Source organism: Oncorhynchus tshawytscha, linkage group LG28 (assembly GCF_018296145.1).
Source record: "Oncorhynchus tshawytscha isolate Ot180627B linkage group LG28, Otsh_v2.0, whole genome shotgun sequence".
NCBI lineage: Eukaryota > Metazoa > Chordata > Actinopteri > Salmoniformes > Salmonidae > Oncorhynchus > Oncorhynchus tshawytscha.
This window is the reverse complement of record NC_056456.1, coordinates 17,158,418-17,179,012: the sequence shown is the minus strand read 5'-3', so window position 1 is coordinate 17,179,012 and position 20,595 is coordinate 17,158,418. Positions and strand designations below refer to the sequence as shown.

Genomic DNA, 20,595 nt, shown 5'->3' with positions numbered 1-20,595 from the left:
AATTTGTCTTTATGGGGTATTGTGTGTAGATGGGTAAAAATATATAGAAATATCATTTTTTTAAAAATTCAGTCTAACACAAAATGTGGAATAAGTCAAGGGGTATGATTAATACGCTCTGAAGGCACGGCAGAAATGTTGCCCTTTGCTTAAAAATGATAAGGCTCTACCAAACAGGAGCCGTATTTCTGTGTATTACATATCTATTTACACCATTCTGAACATTGTCTGCTGTGGGCATTCACTTCATTTGGGAAATGTAGTTTTTACTTCGGTATTCCAACATGAAATCCTTACATTAAAATACATTTCCCAGAAGGCAATACCGTATTGCGCCCCATTTGTCACATCATGAATATATATCGTTCTGTATTTGCGTAAGCGGTCTCCGGACGTTCATTTCATATTCTACCATAGTATTCAGTGTAAATGAGACACACAGTCACGTCTCCGCCCTTGTACCGATCTCAAACTTCGAGTGCAGACTCTTTTAGCGGATTTCCTTGGTAAAAATGTTTTCGGGTACAGCAGGGGAGATTCCAACTGGAGCACGAAGGCAAATAAGTGAATGAAGAGCGGGATAAGTACACCGCCCAACCGGCGGATATTTACTGTATTGTGCTCATATTGACGCGCTTTTTTAATGTAGAAGGCTGATGTTAAGCGAAGTACGCACGGAGATTTAGTGTACTTTTCATTTGCCAAAATGGAAAGTGCGCGGACAGTCGTTGATATAGGCTCGGCAGATGTAAGTGCGAATAAGTTTAAGAAGCCTAGTGGACTGTCTGTCGCTCAGGGGACGCCTGTGGATGATGGCGGTGGAAATGTGGCAGCCTCTCGTCTAGATATTAGAAATTCCCATGTTGCGTTGGGGTCTAGTGCTTCGAATAAAAGTAATGGAAGCACATCTACGAATGGTCGGAGTTTATCCAGTAACTCCAACTCGCTCCTGTTGAGACGGAGGAGGCTGAAGAGGAACCTCTCTGCAACCACCGCCACCTCAGCTGTCACTGCCGCCTTCGGCGCCAAGATGAACTCGGCCATCTCCTCTGCGTCTCTGCATACTCGGAGTCTGGATAGGAAGACGTTGTTGAGGCATCGGCAAAACATGCAACTACAGCCTTCAGATAGAGAGTGGGTGCGAGGGGATCTTCACAGGGGATCCATACACGTCCACGATAAACTCACGTCGCCTTCATATCCTAGGCCGGTGGTGTGCACGATGGATACTACAGCCGGCGAGATGGCGCTCCGTATGAGCAAACTCTGCAGTAAGTCGAGCACTGTATTGCGTATATTTTGTAAAGACAACTTAAAGACTGATCAAAACGGCAACTGTAATGTGAAGTATACATATAATGACGCCCAGTCTAAGCTAAAGGAAGATGGAAGTATCAAGTGCAACCATTCGGGACCCCCAGAACTCAGTGGCGGCCTATCGGACCAGCCAAGTGACAGGCTGAGACTACTGCTTATGGAGAACGGCGATGAGAGGCAACAGGATTTAGATGCAAAACTTTTTACTCCAGACTCAGAGTCGCAAGATAATATAACTAACTCGTCGGATCTGAATTCTAACCTGGATCCTCCTAACGGTTATGATTCAGAACAGAGGCTGAACGGACTGGACAGCTACGGGCTCAATTCTGGTTCAGACGTGGAGAGCAGCAGTGCATTCGATGACCTCAGCAGCTCAGGGGTCCGGCTCAGTGAGCACCGGGACTCCCTCAGTGACGACATGATCCTGGGCACAGACGCATCCATCCTGAGCCCTACTTTTGATCGAGCCATGGAGGGCCACGAAACCTATGGAAGCTCCTCAGATGAACTGGAGCTCGACTGTCCTACCACAAACGTTGACCCCATTCTCCCCAATGGCAACACTGTCGCTGCCAACTACAAGTTCAGCAACGGTGGGGTGGCAAACGATATGGGGGCAGGTGACAGACTCAAACTTCTCAGCCTGGGCAGCCTGCCACCCAGCAGTAGCAGTCACTCATTGTCCCAGGCCTTTATGAGAGTTAACACGCCCAACATCCAAGAGCCTGACAATCGGCAAGGAGGTTTGAAAACGGGGTCTGGGGCGACCGATCAGGATAGGGACGCAGCAGGAGACACCAGTCCCACACTTTACGTTCAGCTCCACGGTGAAGCTGTCAGGAGGCTTGGGCAAGACGAAAGGCCTCTCCAGATCCAGAATGACTTTCTCTTCAAACTGGGATTTAAGGACCCGTGGCGTGTGCAGGAGGAAGGGATGAACACCGAGCTTGGCTCTCTGTTGCGGTTTTACGCAGGTAAAAAGCCACTTGCTCAATGATTGTTTATGAGGCGCTGTTGAGGTGTGAAAGATGTGTGGATGTTATTACACCAGGCCTTATGTTGACACATGGTCAGAGAATCTGTGGCCCCTGATTTAATAGGCGGCTCTTGAAGTTGGTAAGAGGGGAAAAGCCATGTACCTTGTCTTCATCATTGTGCACAATTCACTTTCTTGTGCATTTTGTGCCATTTTTGGTGATGGAGTTCAAGGAAGGAACTGTTGCACCTAATGTACACTTGTGCATTGGTGCACACCTCCCTGCATGTCATTCCAAAGCCTACAATGTCTATTTGTATTAGAGAATGGCATTAGCCTACATGGTGCTGCTTAATGCCATGTTATACCATTGTAACATTGATCTCGGTCTACCCTGCAGGTGCTCAAAGTCAACCCTTCAGCACCTCGCCTCTCCTTATCCCCTGTGTAGGAACAGACTATTGTCCTCTGTTATAATGCCCTGCAGATGGTATAGGGCGGGCCCATTCTTCCCTGTTGTCATTAACTGTGCACTTTGACAGGCGAGGTGAGCGTAACAGTCCATATTCCATGCAGGACGATAATGATAGGCAGATATAAGGCTCTGGGAACAAGTGTTGACAAGGTAAGTAGGAAGTGAAGCTCACCACACAATAACTGCTTATCCAGTATCACCATAGTGTGTGTATAGCTCACACACATTTTGAACACCCGTCACCTAACGTGTTCAGGCTTGCCGACCAGGCCTGACTGTTTGTATATACTGGCATGAGGTGTTTTAAGATTAACAGGGAAGCTATGCTTTGGGCAAAGTTGCCCTGCTGAAGGCAGTAGGGACAGTCTCTTTTTTAAAACATTTTTAGTGTGGTTGTTTTTTCCCTCCTCTCCCTCCGTCTTTGTTGAACCGTGGCAGCACACTCCGCTCCCATCGACACGCATGATATGGCCACAAAGCCAGTGCTGCAACTTATGGCCCTCAGACATGGGCCCTGTTACAGCTTTGGCCCATTATCATTGCAATGAAAGGCATGAATGCCTGTGTGGGCGGATGGATGGATGGGGAGAGGGATAGAGAAGTGGATGGGTAGAGAGAGAGGGATGTAAGGGGGGCTTGGGGGACCATAAAACCCCAGCTCTTAAATGTATTCAGTAAATTGTGGTCATTTAAATGCTGCACGGGCCCTGTCCTCCAGACACCCTGCATCCTGGACTGTCACAGTAACTGCCTGCCTGCCAAGCTGGGTTTGCATGCCCCAGCCTCAGCCCTAGCCTCAGTCCCATCCTCAGTCCCAGTCCCATCCTCAGCACTAGCCCCAGTCCCAGCCTCAGCCCAGTCCCATCCTCAGCACTAGCCCCAGTCCCAGCCTCAGCCCAGTCCCATCCTCAGCACTAGCCCCAGTCCCAGCCACAGCCTCAGCCCAGTCCCAGCCTCAGCATTAGCCCCAACCCCAGCCACAGCCTCAGCCCAGTCCCATCCTCAGCACTAGCCCCAGTCCCAGCCACAGCCTCAGCCTAATCCCATCCTCAGCACTAGCCCCAGTCCCAGCCTCAGCCACAGCCTCAGCCCAGTCCTATCCTCAGCACTAGCCCCAGTCCCAGCCTCAGCCACAGCCTCAGCCCAGTCCTATCCTCAGCACTAGCCCCAGTCCCAGCCACAGCCTCAGCCCAGTCCTATCCTCAGCACTAGCCCCAGTCCCAGCCTCAGCCACAGCCTCAGCCCAGTCCTATCCTCAGCACTAGCCCCAGTCCCAGCCTCAGCCACAGCCTCAGCCCAGTCCCATCCTCAGCACTAGCCCCAGTCCCAGCCCCATCAGAGAGCAGGAAGCGCTTTTAATTCACTCTCCCACCACTGATACACCACCTCTGCTTCAGCTGGGGGGAGAGACAGAGAAGTGACAGTAATATAACCAAGGCTTCTGGGTAAGCGGGGGATGATTAGCACAAACACTGTGCTTGCCTGTCTGACTGTGTCTTTGTTTCTAGAACGTTCACCAGGGACATGAAGGTCTTAGAAACGTGAAGGTGAGCTTTTTAAATGTAGGAGCAAAACACACACTCTCTGTCTCCCCAAACGTCTGTCCTGCCCGGACTGAGAGAGGATGGCTATTGTTGCAGAGGTCGTTGTCAATGTGAGACTGAAAATGGCTAGCATGTTGTTGTCGCTGTCCCATTCACCTTCACTGTCAAATGTGCCAGGCCCATAGTCCTTCTGTGTCTTTGTTTAAAAGCCCACAGTGCCTTGAGTGGATACTAGAATCAGTTCATGTAAATGGTTTTATATGATGGGCACAAGGAGCGTGTGTGGATTAGGATGCAAAGAGAGAGCGAAAGTGTGTGTGTGTGTGTGTGTGTGGGATATTGGTGGTTAACAGTTAAATGATCGACACCGACCATACCAACCACTGATCGCAGGCGTTTTGCTGATATTGTTCATTACGAGAAGGGAAAGGGGGATACCTAGTCAGTTGTACAACTGAATGCCTTCAACTGAAATGTGTCTTCCACATTTAACCCAACCCCCCTGAATCAGAGAGATGCGGAAGTACTACAGAAATGTGAAGTTTGAAATGAAATAAGTTTGCTATATGGATTATTGTTAATGGGAGAATTGATGGCATAAATATTAAACTAGTAGTATCAGTTTTTAAAGGATAATGACCAAACAAATGGTGCACATTGTTATTAAACATATTGTTCTATTTGTTATCGCACCAATTCAGGCAATTTATTGCCAAATGGATTTTTACCCATTTCTCCCAGCTCTAGTTAATATGCTTAACACTAGGCCTGCAGCCTCCCTGTGTGGCATACATATGCAGTCAGCTGAGTCGAACTAGCTAGCCAACCAACCAGCTGTGACAGCCATTACAGTACAGTAGCTTTGACGCTGCTCTACCTCCAGGAGCCAGCCAGCCAACACTTCCCTCCCTCCCTGTCCCACGTGAGTCAGCTTAACTCTGCTCATCTGAGCCCTCCTCAGGCCCCGTCTGACCCTCGACTCACCCCCCTGGGCCACTACCCAATAACCAGGTCCCTGTCTCTCTACAGTTCAAAAGTCCAACCGCCTGACTCTGGTCTAAAAGGCCAGTGGAGTAGGAGTAGCAGCATACAAGGTCGTTCAAAAGCAGCAGCCCATATGCCCTTGTGTGAGGCACTCGAATGGTGGCGGAATGTACGCTGGCTCTTCTAGAATGCCGGGCACGTCTGCTGGGGAGGAAGTGTCCCTGCCCAGTCCCCCATCTTCTGAAAAAGTCTGAAACCCGACCTCTTCGAAGAATATCTTTAGAATAAGAACCTCCCCCATTTAAAAAAAACTACGCTTTTCCTACTACCGCTGACTTAGCTGCTAACTTCTTTATTGAGGAATAGTGTACTTAACTACGCCTGTGAAATGTGGTTGTCTCGCCCGGCTATCTTCAAGATGAATGCACCCGACTGTAAGTGGCTCTGGATAAGAGCGTCTGCTAAATGAAACAAAGTGTGAGGATGGAGCGGATCAGAGGAGGGAAGCTAGTAGTGCTACTGCCACGTCTTCAGTTGACTGACTGACTTTGAGTGACTGTTCCTCTCCGAAAGTGAATACAGGGAGAGGGAAAACGGGAGCTGACTGGCTGACTTGCTGTAGGCACAGCTGCTTTTACTGAAGGGCACTGAAGGCCTTTCTGTGTGTGAAGCGTCTGTAACAGGAAGTCCAGTAGACTCTAATATCTCATCTCGACAGTCATGCATTATTAGGTCTTTAGGTGTGTGTGAAGCGTCTGTAACAAGAAGTCCAGTAGACTCTAATATCTCATCTCGACAGTCATGCATTATTAGGTCTTTAGGTGTGTGGCGGAGACAGTCGTGTCTTTACAATCAACAACACCTGTTTGGTACCTGTGAAATATGCCTGTTGGAGATATAGGCCTGAACGGCGGGCAAATGCAGTTGCTCAGTTGTCGAACCTCTACTCTAAAGCCTGTGAATCCAACCAGACCTTGCCCTCCCTCCCTCGGTGACCGGATGAGATACAGTATCTTACCTGGGTGAGAGGAGGGTCTGCCAGAGAGAGCGGGACACACAGACCCACACACACACACACAGATCAAAGGGCCATGGCGGTGCTCTTTGACAGTCTGCAGAGTGAGACCTCCAGTTCTGCCCACACAGGGGCCATTACGATGACAGGTCACTAGTACAGTGCATTATGGCCCGTCATTTTCTCTGTCAAGACTTAAGGGAACAGAGTAAATCATACTGTATGTTGGTAATTAAATGACTTAACACTTATTGCAGGATAATAAGACCGAGACAAAATATTGCTTATTACAATATCTATTACATAAACTAAAGATGGACTTAACCCAAGTAGAAACTCCACAGTTCAAAGCTGTGAGAACATGTTGTGTTGACTGCCGGTGCCATGTGAGTTAAGGGCTTCTATGACTCAGGGGAGCTGTGGCTGAAACGGCGATTCCCAAACCGGGTACCTTTTTCCAGAATCCCACTGAACTGGGACCAGCTCATATTTCAGGGACTTCTGTGTCCCTTCACCCTTAGCGGCGTTGTGAGAAAGCGGATTGTACTGGTTTTCAGGAAACGGTATTATCAACTGAACTTCCATTTCCCCCTGAAAAACAGAAGTAGGGATTCCGCTCGGGAGTCTTTCTTCGTTAGGTTAGTGTCCCTCTGTGACTCCGCTGAACTAGGATCAGCCCAGAGACCTCTCGGGAGAATAACCTAACAAAGCTCTCCCTTGCCAAGAGGATGTAACTGTTTCCCCACTAGCAAACTCAGAGGTGTGGTGTGTGTGTGTGTGTGTGTGTATGTGTGTGTGTGTGTGTGTGTATATGTATGTGTGTGTGTGAGAGAACAGAATCAGTGGTTTAAACCTCGGCACCGGAGCACACAGGGCTTCCCCAGAGGCTGAGGTGCCAGAGTGCTTTGTACCAGCCCTGAATGATTTACTTGTATTAGCCTTCTCCTTAGTTTAGCTCAGCAAACTACCCACATTTAGGAAAACGTAGGATTTTACTTTTAATTACCGTCTGCCCCGGACTTGTTTTTAAAATATATATATATATATTTTGCTTCCGGTCTCAATCAAACGTATCACAAGCTGCAGTGCTCCAGTTGAGTGAAATTTGTGCTTAGTTGACAGTGCATTGCTTTTGAACTGAGATTCGCTGTCATTATACTGTTATTGGTTGGCCTATTTATTCAAAAGTCACTCCGGCAATACATTACTTGGCCTATTGTGCTTTTAGGCTACTGCTTTTAGGCTACTTCAGAGAGTATGATACTACGGGTGAGCTAGACCGTCAGGTGAGAGGGCAGAGTTGATTTTTTTTTTCTCCTTCACCCGGGTAAAGAGTTGGGTAATGTTTAACAATGTTGCTGTGTCACACGTGTTTGAGGCGGCGTGACGCACAGATGCAGCATGGGAATGCGTCGCTCATGTGGAACTGATGACGAAGGAGATATCCAACGCAGCCAGCCAGTGCCCAAGCTGAAGGACCCCTTTGTACGCAACACATAGCAGACTAATACATGCCCGCTCAGAAAATGTCACATGACCATTATATGAGTTTCAAATGAAAAGGCTGATCAGCCAGACTCGGCTGTCTTAAAGAAATGCCAGAATCCAGGCGTTTCATATTTCCATGTACACACACTCATAGCACAGTGAGGCCAGAGAGAGGATGTTTTCACTACATAAAGAGGAAATTATTTTGGTGATACAGTATTTGCATACAGGCCATTAATATTTACCTTACATTAGTTTGCACACAGTCCACACATTTAAATACGTTTATTACTGCGCGTCTTGTTTTCCCCCGTCACAGAGCTGAGTAGTGAGCAGGCATTTGGTGGTGACATGGTGACTTTAAGAACTCCGCAGCTAGCTAGGGGTTTAAAGGCTTAATGAAGCGTGAAGTTCTCTGAAGCAGCCTCGGCAGCCGCTAAGCTCACAGCTGACTCTGAGTCTTCTGCTCCTCTCCCTGCTCCTCTCCCTGCTCCTCTCCCTGCTCCTCTCCCTGCTCCTCTCCCTGCTCCTCTCCCTGCTCCTCTCTCTGCTCCTCTCCTGCTCCTCTCTCTGCTCCTCTCCCTGCTCCTCTCCCTGCTCCTCTCCCTGCTCCTCTCCCTGCTCCTCTCCCTGCTCCTCTCCTGCTTCTCTTTCTGCTCCTCTCCCTGCTCCTCTTTCTGCTCCTCTCCCTGCTCCTCTTTCTGCTCCTCTCCCTGCTCCTCTCCCTGCTCCTCTCCCTGCTCCTCTCCCTGCTCCTCTCTCTGCTCCTCTCCCTGCTCCTCTCCCTGCTCCTCTCCCTGCTCCTCTCTCTGCTCCTCTCTCTCTGCTCCTCTCTCTGCTCCTCTCTCTGCTCCTCTCTCTGCTCCTCTCTCTGCTCCTCTCTCTGCTCCTCTCCCTGCTCCTCTCCTCTGATCTGCTCTCCTCTTGCTCAACACCCCAGATTGGTCCCACATTCTCAAATCTGTCTTCTCCAAATCTTTTACATCATGGCAGACGAACACGGTTTCTGACACCTTCTTTATGTATGTGTCACTGGTCGTCTTGGCAACAAATTTAGGAGCTCTTTCATTTTTTTCAACGTGATTAAACTTATTAGATTCAAGGTCCTCAAGGTCTTACTAGTAGTTTAGCAGTAGAGAGAAAATCGCTTCAGAATGAATGCCAACCGATAGTGAGAGTGAGTCCCCTAACGGTGGTTGTCTCCCCTCTCATCTCCTTTCCTGGCTGGAAGCTAATGGTGTGTTCCTAAACAGCCCATTGGTGAGTCAATGTAATTGTCTAATCAGATTTCACATGTTCCAGGGCTCAAATCCAATGTGTCTTGTGTGTGCACACCCAAGGAGGGTGGGGGGGGGCAAGAGGGCACTGTTGCGTTGTCTCCTCACGGGCGGAACACGCTGTTACATAAGAGGTGTGTGTGTGTGTGTGTGTGTGGGGGGGAGGGTAGGCAGGATTTCTGTGTGTGTTGGGGGAGGTGGTCTGATCCGGTATGTGAGGACGGTGGTTTTGGCTGGTGGTGTGTGTGAATGCGCGTAGCGAGATGCTTTTATGATAGTGGTGTCAGCCTGCAGAGCCAGAGGAGCATGTCTGTTTTCATTCTAATATAGATCCCCCCCCCCTCTTGGCTGACATCCCTCCCTCCCTCTCTCCCACGCCACCCCTCCCACTCTCAATTTCTCCCTCAATCTGTCCTCGTCTCTTTCCTCTCGCTATCATTTCTCACATCTCCTCCCTCAGACCATCTGACAGATTCCATTCATCTCTCGCTGTATCTTTCTCTCCCTCACCAGACCATCTTTTTTTTTTTCTCTGACTGTCCATAGTCTACCTTTTCTCTGCCACCCTCATCTAGGGCTCTCCTGTCCTCCCACTCCTCTCCTTTCCTCATGTACTGTGATGGACGGTAAATGCACAGTATTCCTGGTGACCATGGTGATTGAGTTTAGCCCAAGGTGGTTCTGAGAAAGGCTTGTGGTTTTCAAATGTAAAGTAGAGCAGGAACCGATAACCACTTTTTGAAGTGAACACTGCTTTGTGGTAAGCAGCTGAACTCACTGGGCTAAAGAATGTCATGCTATGCCATTCCTGTCTAGCCTGCTGAGGGAGGGAGGGAGTGGAGAGGGGCGTGAAGGGGGCGGGAGCCTATACACCCTATGGGAAATGCCTGCCTTTTCAGCTGCCTGTCAAACTGGCCTGAAGGAAAAGTGTTATTCTGTGAGAAGCTTTGGATATAGAGGAGGGAGTGAGCCCACATGGGGTTAACATGGCAGGGAAGGGGTCTCCCCAAAGTCAGGACAGCCCTAGAATCCCAAATCCCATCCTCTTGTCAGCCCCAATCCCCAGTAAATCACGCTTCTTTCTCCACAGTTCCCACTTTCCTCTCCCTTTCACAGCCCCCTCCTACCTTCCACTCATACCCAGTCCCTTCCTCTACTCCACTACCCCCAGGCCCCTCCTCTCCAGTCCCTTCCTCCTCCCCAGCCCCTTCCTCCACAGTCCCCCCCCTGTCCATAGCCCCTCCTACCCTCCACTCCCCAGACCCTCCTACCCTCCGCTCCTCCCCAGTCCCCTCCTGCTCTCCACTCCTCCCCAGCCCCCTCCTCCCCAGTCCTCCCCCTGTCCATAGCCCCTCCGACCCTCCACTCCCCAGCCCCTCCTACCCTCCGCTCCTCCCCAGTCCCTTCCTCCTCTCCACTCATCCCCAGCCCCCTCCTCCCCAGCCCCCTCTTCCCCTGCTCACTCCTCCCCTCTCCTCCTTCCCAGCCCCCTGTGCTCCTCATGCCCATGCAGGGGGATTAGGACCAGGCCAGCAGGGCTCACTCTACCCAGCTTTGATCAACAGCAGCCCAGCCTAATGCCAGCCTGCATGTGCAACCCTCGGCATTAAAGCAGAGCAAAAAAGAAGCTCAAAACCCCAAACACTCTGATTAGGAAACACTGCTGCCTGTCTGCTTTAAGTTGGGTCCTTAAATGCCATCTCAAATGTTGTTTAACCAATTCGCTCTGCCTCAACTCACTCAAGTCTCCAGGGAAATCATTAGGACTTTCACGTTTCTACATTAGATGGAGATCAATTGGATGTTGTCAGAATTTAGGTCTAATCTGCTATCATTTTCTATGGCTAGACACTTTATTTTATGACAGTTTGCCATGGGTTTTGAACTGATAAGTGGTTGCTTGACAACCACATACAACGGCTGTGGTCAGAACATAAACGGTTACAACACCTACGTTTGTGTGGTCCAGACTAGGGTTGAATGGCGGGAACCCGGTTACCGAGATTCACCAGGATTTATCACCCAAATCTACTCCATTTTCCCGGTATAAATAACTTCGAGAAACAGGTAAATTATCATAAATGATTTATATGAACAGGCTTTTCTCTACAACCTCTGCTTGAATCAACGCTCCGGGTGAGGACATACAGCCCATCTCAGTATGGAGCACAGTTCACAATGCATGTAGACCTATCACCTCATGGTAACTTATTTTCTTGTGACAGGTAGGCCTACATTTGTTGCAGCATTGTCTATGCTACAGTAATATAAAGACCGAATACGCGTCTAATTTACTCATCTCTATCTGGCTTTCGGGGGTACCTTGTTTTCTTTAACTGTAAAGATTAAAATAGTTTTTTTGCATCTGCAGAGTTTTAAAACAACCTGTCACTCGAATATCTTACTTTAAATCCGTGCACATGCGAGCATTCTCGCGGTCTTTCCCTCCAACTCCATTCAAATTTCCCGCAAAATAGATCATCCTATTTTAGATTGATGTATAGCCCTATATATAGAATTAATTGCAGTATTAGCCTTATATTTAGCTGGGTTATGCATAATAAGCTTCTAATTTATGGCCTCTTGTCTCTTGCGCAGTACGCAAGCAACTGTGCTCCGCTGGCCTCCTTAAGAAGAAAGAAGCAGGAAAAGCTAGACTAGAATACCTTGCTGGACATTGTTTTTAATAAATGTTATTTTTTTAAATCATTCTTATACCAATAGAGTATTCGAAGAGGGATGCCAGCTCTTTTTTTTGCTGAATGTTAAATGCAGCAGCCGATATAACTCACTGGTCGTTTTGAAAGAAGAGCCAAACGCTCGATGACGGTAGGCTATAACAGTTATTAATTCAGACCCATAACCGCTCAATCTTCGGGAAGAGAAGTGAAAGCCCTCTCTGGATCTAATTCAAGGGTGCATTAAAGGATGTCAAGGATATCATTCGAATGATGAAGATAAGGACAACACTTATTTCATTTAACTGTTGAAAGCGAGGAAGGAATGAAGCAACAATAGAAAGAGGAGGTAGGCTAATAACATTAGGGGAAATATTATGAAGGGTAGATATGAGTCAGCCTACTTATTATTCAAATCGGCCCCATTATATTTCAAAATTAAATTCGCTAGCCTATACTTGTAGGCCGCATGTGCTGTAATCGATCCCACAAATGCTGATACTCCAGATACTCAACTAGTCTAAAGAAGGCCAGTTTAATTTCTTCTTTAATCAGAACAACAGTTTTCAGATGTGCTAACATAATTGCAAAAGGGTTTTCTAATGATCAATTAGCCTTTTAAAATGATCAACTTGGATTAGCTAACACAACGTGCCACTGGAACACAGAAGTGATGGTTGTTGATAATGGGCCTCTGTAAACCTATGTAGACATTCCATTAATAATCTGCCGTTTCCAGCTACAATAGTCATTAACAACATTAACACTGTCTACACTGTGTTTCTGATCAATTTGATGCTATTTTAATTGACTTTAAAAAAATAAACATTGAAACAAGGACATTTCTAAGTGACCATAACCTTTTGAACCGTAGTGTAAATAAGGTATTTCTGTTTTTTATTTGTAATACATTTGCAAACATTTCTAAATCTGTATTTTGTAATTATGGGGTTATTTTGTGTAGATTACTGAGGATACATTTTTAAAAATCCATTGTCGGATTAGGCTGTAACAAAATGTGAAAAAAGTCTAGAGGTCTGAATACCTACTTTCTGAAGGCACTGTATGTTCTTTATAATGCTTTTGAACGACACTTCCAGGCTTTGGTGGAAAATATTGGGTTACCTGGGAGAAAAGTGCTGCAACATTTGAAAAATACCGGGAAAATAGGAAATCCTTGTCCAGACAGAAAGATAGGGTGTGTTTGGGTGGCGTTCTCTCTGGTGGGAAACTAAAGGTCACAGTCACTGATACCAACTGACTTCATTTAAAACTCCCAACTACTTTGTACCACTGGTACTACCAGGAAGTAGACTAACAACTTTCCTATGAGTGGTGTCATCCTGCAAGGCACTGTAGAAAAGCTTTGTGTTTATTGAGTACAAACGGATAACCTGTTCTGTAGGTGAAACAAAATGAACAAACTGTTAGTGGTTCTATACCAGTTCAGCTCTGCCCTGTCAGTGGTTTTGTACCAGCTCTGCACCAATGGTTCTACTGTGTTAGCGGTTGTAACTCTGCTCAGTGCTTCTGTACTGAGAAAAGGCAGCACTATATTGTGCTGGTGAAGCAGCACAAAGTTAAAGAGCCAATTTAAAGGGACAGTGAGTGGTTCCCTGGTGGCCCCTCTGCCTCCCCTCTCCACAGTGAAGGGCCCAAAGGCAGGAGCAGGCCAGGCCCAGTGTGCAGCTAGCCTTATTCATTACAACGCTGCAGGCTATTGTTCTCAGCTGTGGCCTCTGATAATGTCCCAGGCCATGGGAAAGGAGAAAATGTAACCTGCTGCGCCAGCCTGGCCGAGGAGATCTCTCTCTGTCTGTCTCTCTCTCTCTCTCTGTCTCTCTCTGTGAAGGCAGTAAGGCACTCTCAATCTCTTTTCTCACTCTCCCCATTTTTTCTCACTCTTCCTCCCTTTTGCACTATTTCTCTCTCTGTTCTGTTCCGACTTTCTCTTTCTGCCTGTGTGCCCCTCTGGTTAAAGACTTCCCCTCTTTAGTTATATTCTTCCCATCACACTCAGTCTCTCCCCCCCACTCCCTCCCACCCTCTCTGTCAGTGCCACTGCGTTCACATGGCCCCAGCATGTGACAGGGAGCTAAGCCAAAACACCCCGGATGCCATGCCATGCCCACTGTAGCCTCCGCCTCCCTCCTCCCTGCCTGTCTGCCGTTCCAACCAGGCCTCGTTAAATTTTAAACAAAACAAAAGAGGTAAGAGTGAAAGAGAGAGAGAGCAAGCGGCCCCAGTGTTTCCCCTAGGATTTGTTTCAGCCGGGGGTGCTGTGGACGGGGAGGTCAGGGGGCATGCTGAAGCTGCTTCTCCAATAGAATCACGCTTGTAGGCGACGTTGGCTAGCTAAACTTATGCTCAGGAAAACATCGGCCTAACGGTCGTCTTGCGCCGGACTGCACATGTGCAGGCCATCAAATCTAAGGCACTCCTTCGATATAAAGTCATTTTTTTGAAGAATTGAAAACGTCTCAGTTTTTCACTTTCACGAGGTTGGAGTAATACCATTTTCAACTACTTAAGACATTGGTTCCAAACTAGGTTGTACATTTATATTTCGAGAAAATGAACTACTAAGGAATCATTTTTCACTTCTGTAGTTGACTGCTCAAACCCTGGACTGGTTTGCTTGCCAAGCGTTCCCCAAAGCTTTGCAATATCCTCTGGATATAGTAAGTCTGTGATTCTACTCCAAAATGCGTGTACATTTAATTATGTTGATACCATCGGAAATATAACTGATTGGTGCCACTGCGCTGTAGGGAGATACTGAGGAACAAGCGGTGGCTGTAAGCTAGTGCCTCTCATTCTCCTTACTACTCGCTCTGTTTGCTACAAATATAAGTTGTAACCTGTCCCTCTTAAAGGGATAGTGTGAGATTTTGGCAAATAAGCCCTTTTTCTACTTACCCAGAGTCAGATGAACTCATGGATACCCTGTTTATGTGTCTGCATGCAGTTTTAAGGATGTTAAAGGTCCCTCTTAGCTTTAGCGCAATGACTGGTAGTCGGGTTGCACATTTTGGGGAATATTCAGAGGTGGAAACTTTCCATGGGAATTAATGGAAATATATGCAAATTAATACTATTTAAATGTACATGTTTTTTGCATTGGATATATTTACCATATCATATGGAGACAAACATATGGAAAAAAAAAAAACTATTTAGTTACGAATTGAACTTTACTTAAATAAAATGAATACAATTTCACGGAACAACAAAAGAGAATATTGAATAATCCCCAATGATCCATCACATCTCCCATCTGTAAAATGAAACTCAAGCGTTGGTTGTCTTCCTCTCAGGCTTCCATGTCTTCTCCCTGGACCTCCTCAATGTCCACCTCTTGAACATCAGACTCTGAGGCCTCATCTTCACTGTCACTTTCCATCCTTGTTGAGGATGGCTCGTTGTCAGGCTCAAAAAGCCTCATTTGCCTGGATGGCCACCAATTTTTCAACCCTTGTATTGGTCAGCCTGTTGCGTGCTTTGGTGTGTGTGTTCCCAAACAAGGACCAGTTGTGCTCTGAGACGGCTGATATTGATGGGATTTGTAGGAGGATGATGGAGGCAACAGGGGAAAGAGCCTCAGATCCACAAAGTCCCTTCCACCAGGTGGCTGATGAGATATGTTGACACGACTGCCATATTGCATCTCCATCCCAAAACCCTTGCTTGGAAGTGTACTTCGCCAGACTGCCCTCATCCAGGCCAAGGCCGCTGCCCTCATCCATACACGGTAGTGATGACACCATAGGCCTTGTTGATCTCTGCACCAGACAGGATACTCTTACCAGCATACTTGGGGTACAACATGTACGCTGAGGCATGTATGGGCTTCAGGCAGAAGTCTTCACGGAAACTGCAGAGGAACTGCAGTTTCCTCTGCTTGGAGCAACAGTGAAGTGGGCAGGGCAATAAGGATTTCTTCTCTTACATCTGCAAGCACTGTCTGAACATCAGACAGGATGGCATTGTCTCCTTCAATCCGTGCAATGGCTACTGCTATAGGTTCCAGGAGTTTCAGGCTGCTTACCACTCTCTCCCAAAATACATCATCCAGGAGGATCCTCTTGATGGGGCTGTCCATATCGGCAGACTGTGATATGGCCATTTCTCTGGAGAGACTCCTTCCCCTCCAGGATATTGTCAAACATGATGACAACACCACCCCAACGGGTGTTGCTGGGCAGCTTCAATGTGGTGCTCTTATTCTTCTCACTTGGTGAGGTAGATTGCTGCTATAACTTGATGACCCTTCACATACCTAACCATTTCCTTGGCTCTCTTGTAGAGTGTATCCATTGTTTTCAGTGCCATGATGTCCTTGAGGAGCAGATTCAATGCATGAGCAGCACAGCCAATGGGTGTGATGTGAGGGTAGGACTCCTCCACTTTAGACCAAGCAGCCTTCATGTTCGCAGCATTATCTGTCACCAGTGCAAATACCTTCTGTGGTCCAAGGTCATAGATCACTGCCTTCAGCTCATCTGCAATGTAGAGACTGGTGTGTCTGTTGTCCCTTGTCTGTGCTCTTGTAGAATACTGGTTAGGGGGGAGATGATGTAGTTAATTATTCCTTGCCCAAGAACATTAGACCACCCATCAGAGATGATTGTAATACACTCTGCTTTCGTGTAGGTCTACAATCTTGTCCCTGACATCCTTGGAGAGCTCTTTGGTCTTGGCCATAGTGGAGAGTTTGGAATCTGGATGATTGCTTCTGTGGACAGGTGTCTTTTATACAGGTAACAAACTGAGATTAGGAGCACTCTCTTTAAGAGTGTGCTCCTAATCTCAGCTCGTTACCTGTATAAAAGACAACTGGGAGCCAGAAATCTTTCTGATTGAGAGGGGGTCAAATACTTATTTCCCTCATTAAAATGCAAATCAATTTATATCATTTTTGACACGTGTTTTTCTGGATTTTTTTTGTTATTCTGTCTCACTGTTCAAATAAACCTACCATTAAAATTATAGACTGATCATTTCCTTGTCAGTGGGCAAACGTACAAAATCAGCAGGGGATCAAATACTTTTTTCCCTCAGTGTACAGCTTTGCTGATGGTGTCAAGCACTCCTCCAGCATCTTCATTTTTTCTGCGTCTCACAAATGTTCTTCTTTGTGATCCAAACCCCTCAAACATATATATTAGTCTATCAATAACTTTTTCCCAATCTTCCTCTGTCCAGTGTCTGTGTTATTTTGCCCATCTTAATCTTTTCTTTTTGTTGGCCAGTCTTGGATATAGTTTTTTCTTTACAACGCTACCTAGAAAGCAAGCATTCACTGTTGATGTTGAGACTTGTGTTTTGCGGGTACTATTTAATGAAGCTGCCAGTTGAGGACTTGAGGCGTCTGTTTCTCAAATTAGACACTAATGTACTTGTCCTCTTGCTCAGTTGTGCGCTGAAGCCTCCCACTCCTCTTTCTAAACTGGTTAGGGCCAGTTTGTGCTGTTCTGTGAAGGGAGTAGTACACAGTTGTACGAGATCTTCAGTTTCTTGGCAATTTCTCGCATGGAATAGCCTTCATTTCTCAGAACAAGAATAGACTGACGGGTTTCAGAAGAAAGTTCTTTGTTTCTGGCCATTTTGAGCCTGTAATCGAACCCACAAATGCTGATCCTCCAGATACTCAACTAGTCTTAAGGCCAGTCTTATTGCTTTTTTAAATCCGAACGACAGTTTTCAGCTGTGCTAACATAAATTCAAAAGGGTTTTCTAATGATCAATTAGCCTTTTAAAATGATAAACTTGGATTAGCTAACAACGTGCCATTGGAACACAGGAGTGATAGTTGCTGATAATGGGCCTCTGCACCTATGTAGATATTCCATAAAAAAATCTGCTGTTTCCAGCTGGAATAGTCATTTACAACATTAACAATGTCTACACTGTATTTGTGATCAACTTAATGTTATTTTAATGGACAAAAATGTGCTTTTCTTTCAAAAACAAGGAAATGTCTGAGTGACCCCACATTTTTGAACGGTAGTGTGTGAATGTTTAATAATAATACAAATATATATTTTTGGGGGGGGAGTGGTTCCGTGATATAGCCGTGGCAGCCCACCGCTGCTTATCGAATATACTGTAGTTAAACACTGGGCCCATAGAATGTGCAACAGAATCACAATCTCATCCATTCACTCCTTCTCCTCCTTTTCTCTCCTTCTCTCTCCTCCTCTGTTTGCTTGTTTCGGTCGATCTCACTGCGAAGTCTAGAGCACAGCCCTTTAATAAGTCTGGCACTCCCCTCCTTGCTCTCCCTTTTCTTTGTGCTCTCTCTCTCGTTCCCTCGTTCTCTCTCTCCCTTGCGCTATCTCTTTATCTCTTCTTGTATGAAAGCCTTCTTGTTTCTGTGCTCGAGGTAGGAGTTGCTCTTAACCACTCATCTAAGATCAGATTACCATAGCCTCCATCTGAACCTTAGCCAATAGGGGAGTGAAGAAAGTATCTGATCCTGTGTCAGTCTAAATACTCCCTGTTGCATAGCCTCTAAACTCATAATACTTCTTTCTATACAAACTAATATTTAACCTGTTAACTGCCAACCCATGACTAAGTCATAATGATACACGGCTGTGAGAGACCTGTGTTGTAAAACGTTTTGCAACAGAAAACTGAAAATGTTTTCTTCTGTGTGGTGCCTAATGAATGCGACCCTGATGACTCCAGCTTCCCCAGTCCCGGTCTCATCCTCCAGTCTCATTAAGCAACCTGATGTTTCATGACTGCTGCAAATGAAAGTCATTAGCGTGGAGCACAAACAGTACAGGTCAGGGTAAAGAGAGACACAGAGGCACACGGAGCTACAGTGATTCAGTGAATCGTGGTTTGGGAGAGGTGTCGCTCTCACTTTAATTAGAAAATATAGACAGTTGAAGTTGGAAGTTTACATAAACCTTAGCCAAATACATTTAAACTCAGTTTTTCACAATTCCTGACATTTAATCCTAGTAAGAATTCCCTGTCTTAGGTCAGTTAGGATCACAACTTTATTTTAAGAATGTGAAATGTCAGAATAATATTAGAGAGAAGGATTTATTTCAACTTTTATTTCTTTCATCAGATTTCCAGTGGGTCAGAAGTGTACATACACTTAATTAGTATTTGGTAGAATTGCCTTTTTAAATTGTTTAACTTGGGTCAAATGTTTCGGGTAGCCTTCCACATGTTTCCCACAATAAGTTGGGTGCATTTTGGCCCATTCCTTCTGACAGAGATGGTGTAACCGAGTCAGGTTTGTCCTTGCTCGCACACACTTTTTCAGTTCTGCCCACAAATGAGGTCAGGGCTTTGTGATGGCCCCTCCAATACCTTGCCTTGTTGTCCTTAAGCCATTTCCCACAACTTTGGAAGTATGCTTGGGGTCATTGTCCAATTGGAAGACCCATTTGCGACCAAGCTTTAACTTCCTGACTGATGTCTTGAGATGTTGCTTCAATATATCTACATAATTTTCCTGCCTCATGATGCCATCTATTTTGTGAAGTGCACCAGTCCCTCCTGCAGCAAAGCACCCCCTCAACATGATGCTGCCACCCCTGTGCTTCACGGTTAGGATGGTGTTCTTCGGCTTGCAAGCCTCCCCCTTTTTCCTCCAAACATAACGATGGTCATTATGGCCAAACGGTTCTATTTCTGTTCCATCAAACCAGAGGACATTTCTCCAAAAAGTATGATCTTTGTCCCCATGTGCAGTTGCAAACCGTAGTCTGGCTTTTTTTATGGCGGTTTTGGAATAGTGACTCCCTTGCTGAGCGGCCTTTCAGGTTATGTCGATATAGGACTCGTTTTACTGTGGATATAGATACTTTTGTATCTGTTTTCTCCAGCAACTTCACAATGCGAAGGGGGCGTTAGGTAGTCTAGTGGTTAGAGCATTGGACTAGTAACTGAAAGGTTGCAAGATCTAATCCCCGAGCTGACAAGGTAAAGTTCTGCAAGGCAGTTAACCCACTGTTCCTAGGCTGTGATTGAATTTGTTCTTAACTGACTTGCCTAGTTAAATAAAGTAACACATTTAAAAAAAGGTCCTTTGCTGTTGTTCTGGGATTGATTTGCCCTTTTTGCACCAAAGTACGTTCATCTCTAGGAGACGGAACGCGTCTCTTTCCTGAGCGGTACGATGGCTGCGTGGTCCCATGGTGGTTATACTTGTGTACTATTGTTTGTACAGATGAATGTGGTACCTTCAGGCATTTGGAAATTGCTCCCAAGGATGAACCAGGTCTTGGCTGATTTGATTTTCCCATGATGTCAAGCAAAGAGGCGCTGACTTTAAAGGTAGGCCTTGAAATACATCCACAGGTACACCTCCAATTGACTCAAATTATGTCAATTAGCCTATCAGAAGCTTCCAAAGCCATGACATTTTCTGGAATTTTCCAAGCTGTTTAAAGGCACAGTCAACTTAGTGTATGTAAACTTCTGACCAACTGGGATTGTGATACAGTGAATTATAAGTGAAATAATCTGAGTAATTGTTTGAAAAATGACTTGTCATGCATAAAGTAGATGTGCAGTGTATTCTGCTGTATATCATGAAACTTCAGAAAAACAGACTGAGACACTGTTTCAATGCCTTCCTTAAATGTTGACCTTTGGATGTGTGACCTAACTCACTTATCATCAGTTTCTCAGTGATTAGAGAGCTGCGGCTGGTTGAGTCCGACACACACACACACACACACACTAGAGATAGAAGGGGTGTGAGAGAACAAACCCCCGTTCCAGAGGCAGAGAGATCATACAGTAGTTACGTACTGTATATACAGTCGTGTGTGTGTGATATTGTCCTGTACTCGGCTATTGCTGATG

At 46.2% G+C, this 20,595-nt stretch overlaps 1 protein-coding gene across 1 annotated transcript in view; it reads left to right on the top strand.

Annotated features, from left to right (window-relative positions):
• The first annotated feature begins 396 nt into the window (after nt 1–396).
• LOC112226838 (PH domain leucine-rich repeat protein phosphatase 1) overlaps nt 397–20,595 on the top strand; it is a 78,175-nt gene continuing 57,976 nt past the window's right edge. Inside the window, exon 1 of the mRNA XM_024391438.2 lies at nt 397–2,294. Coding sequence (XP_024247206.1) covers nt 707–2,294 — 1,588 coding nt within the window. The 5' untranslated portion in view covers nt 397–706. The remainder of the gene's footprint in view (nt 2,295–20,595) is intronic.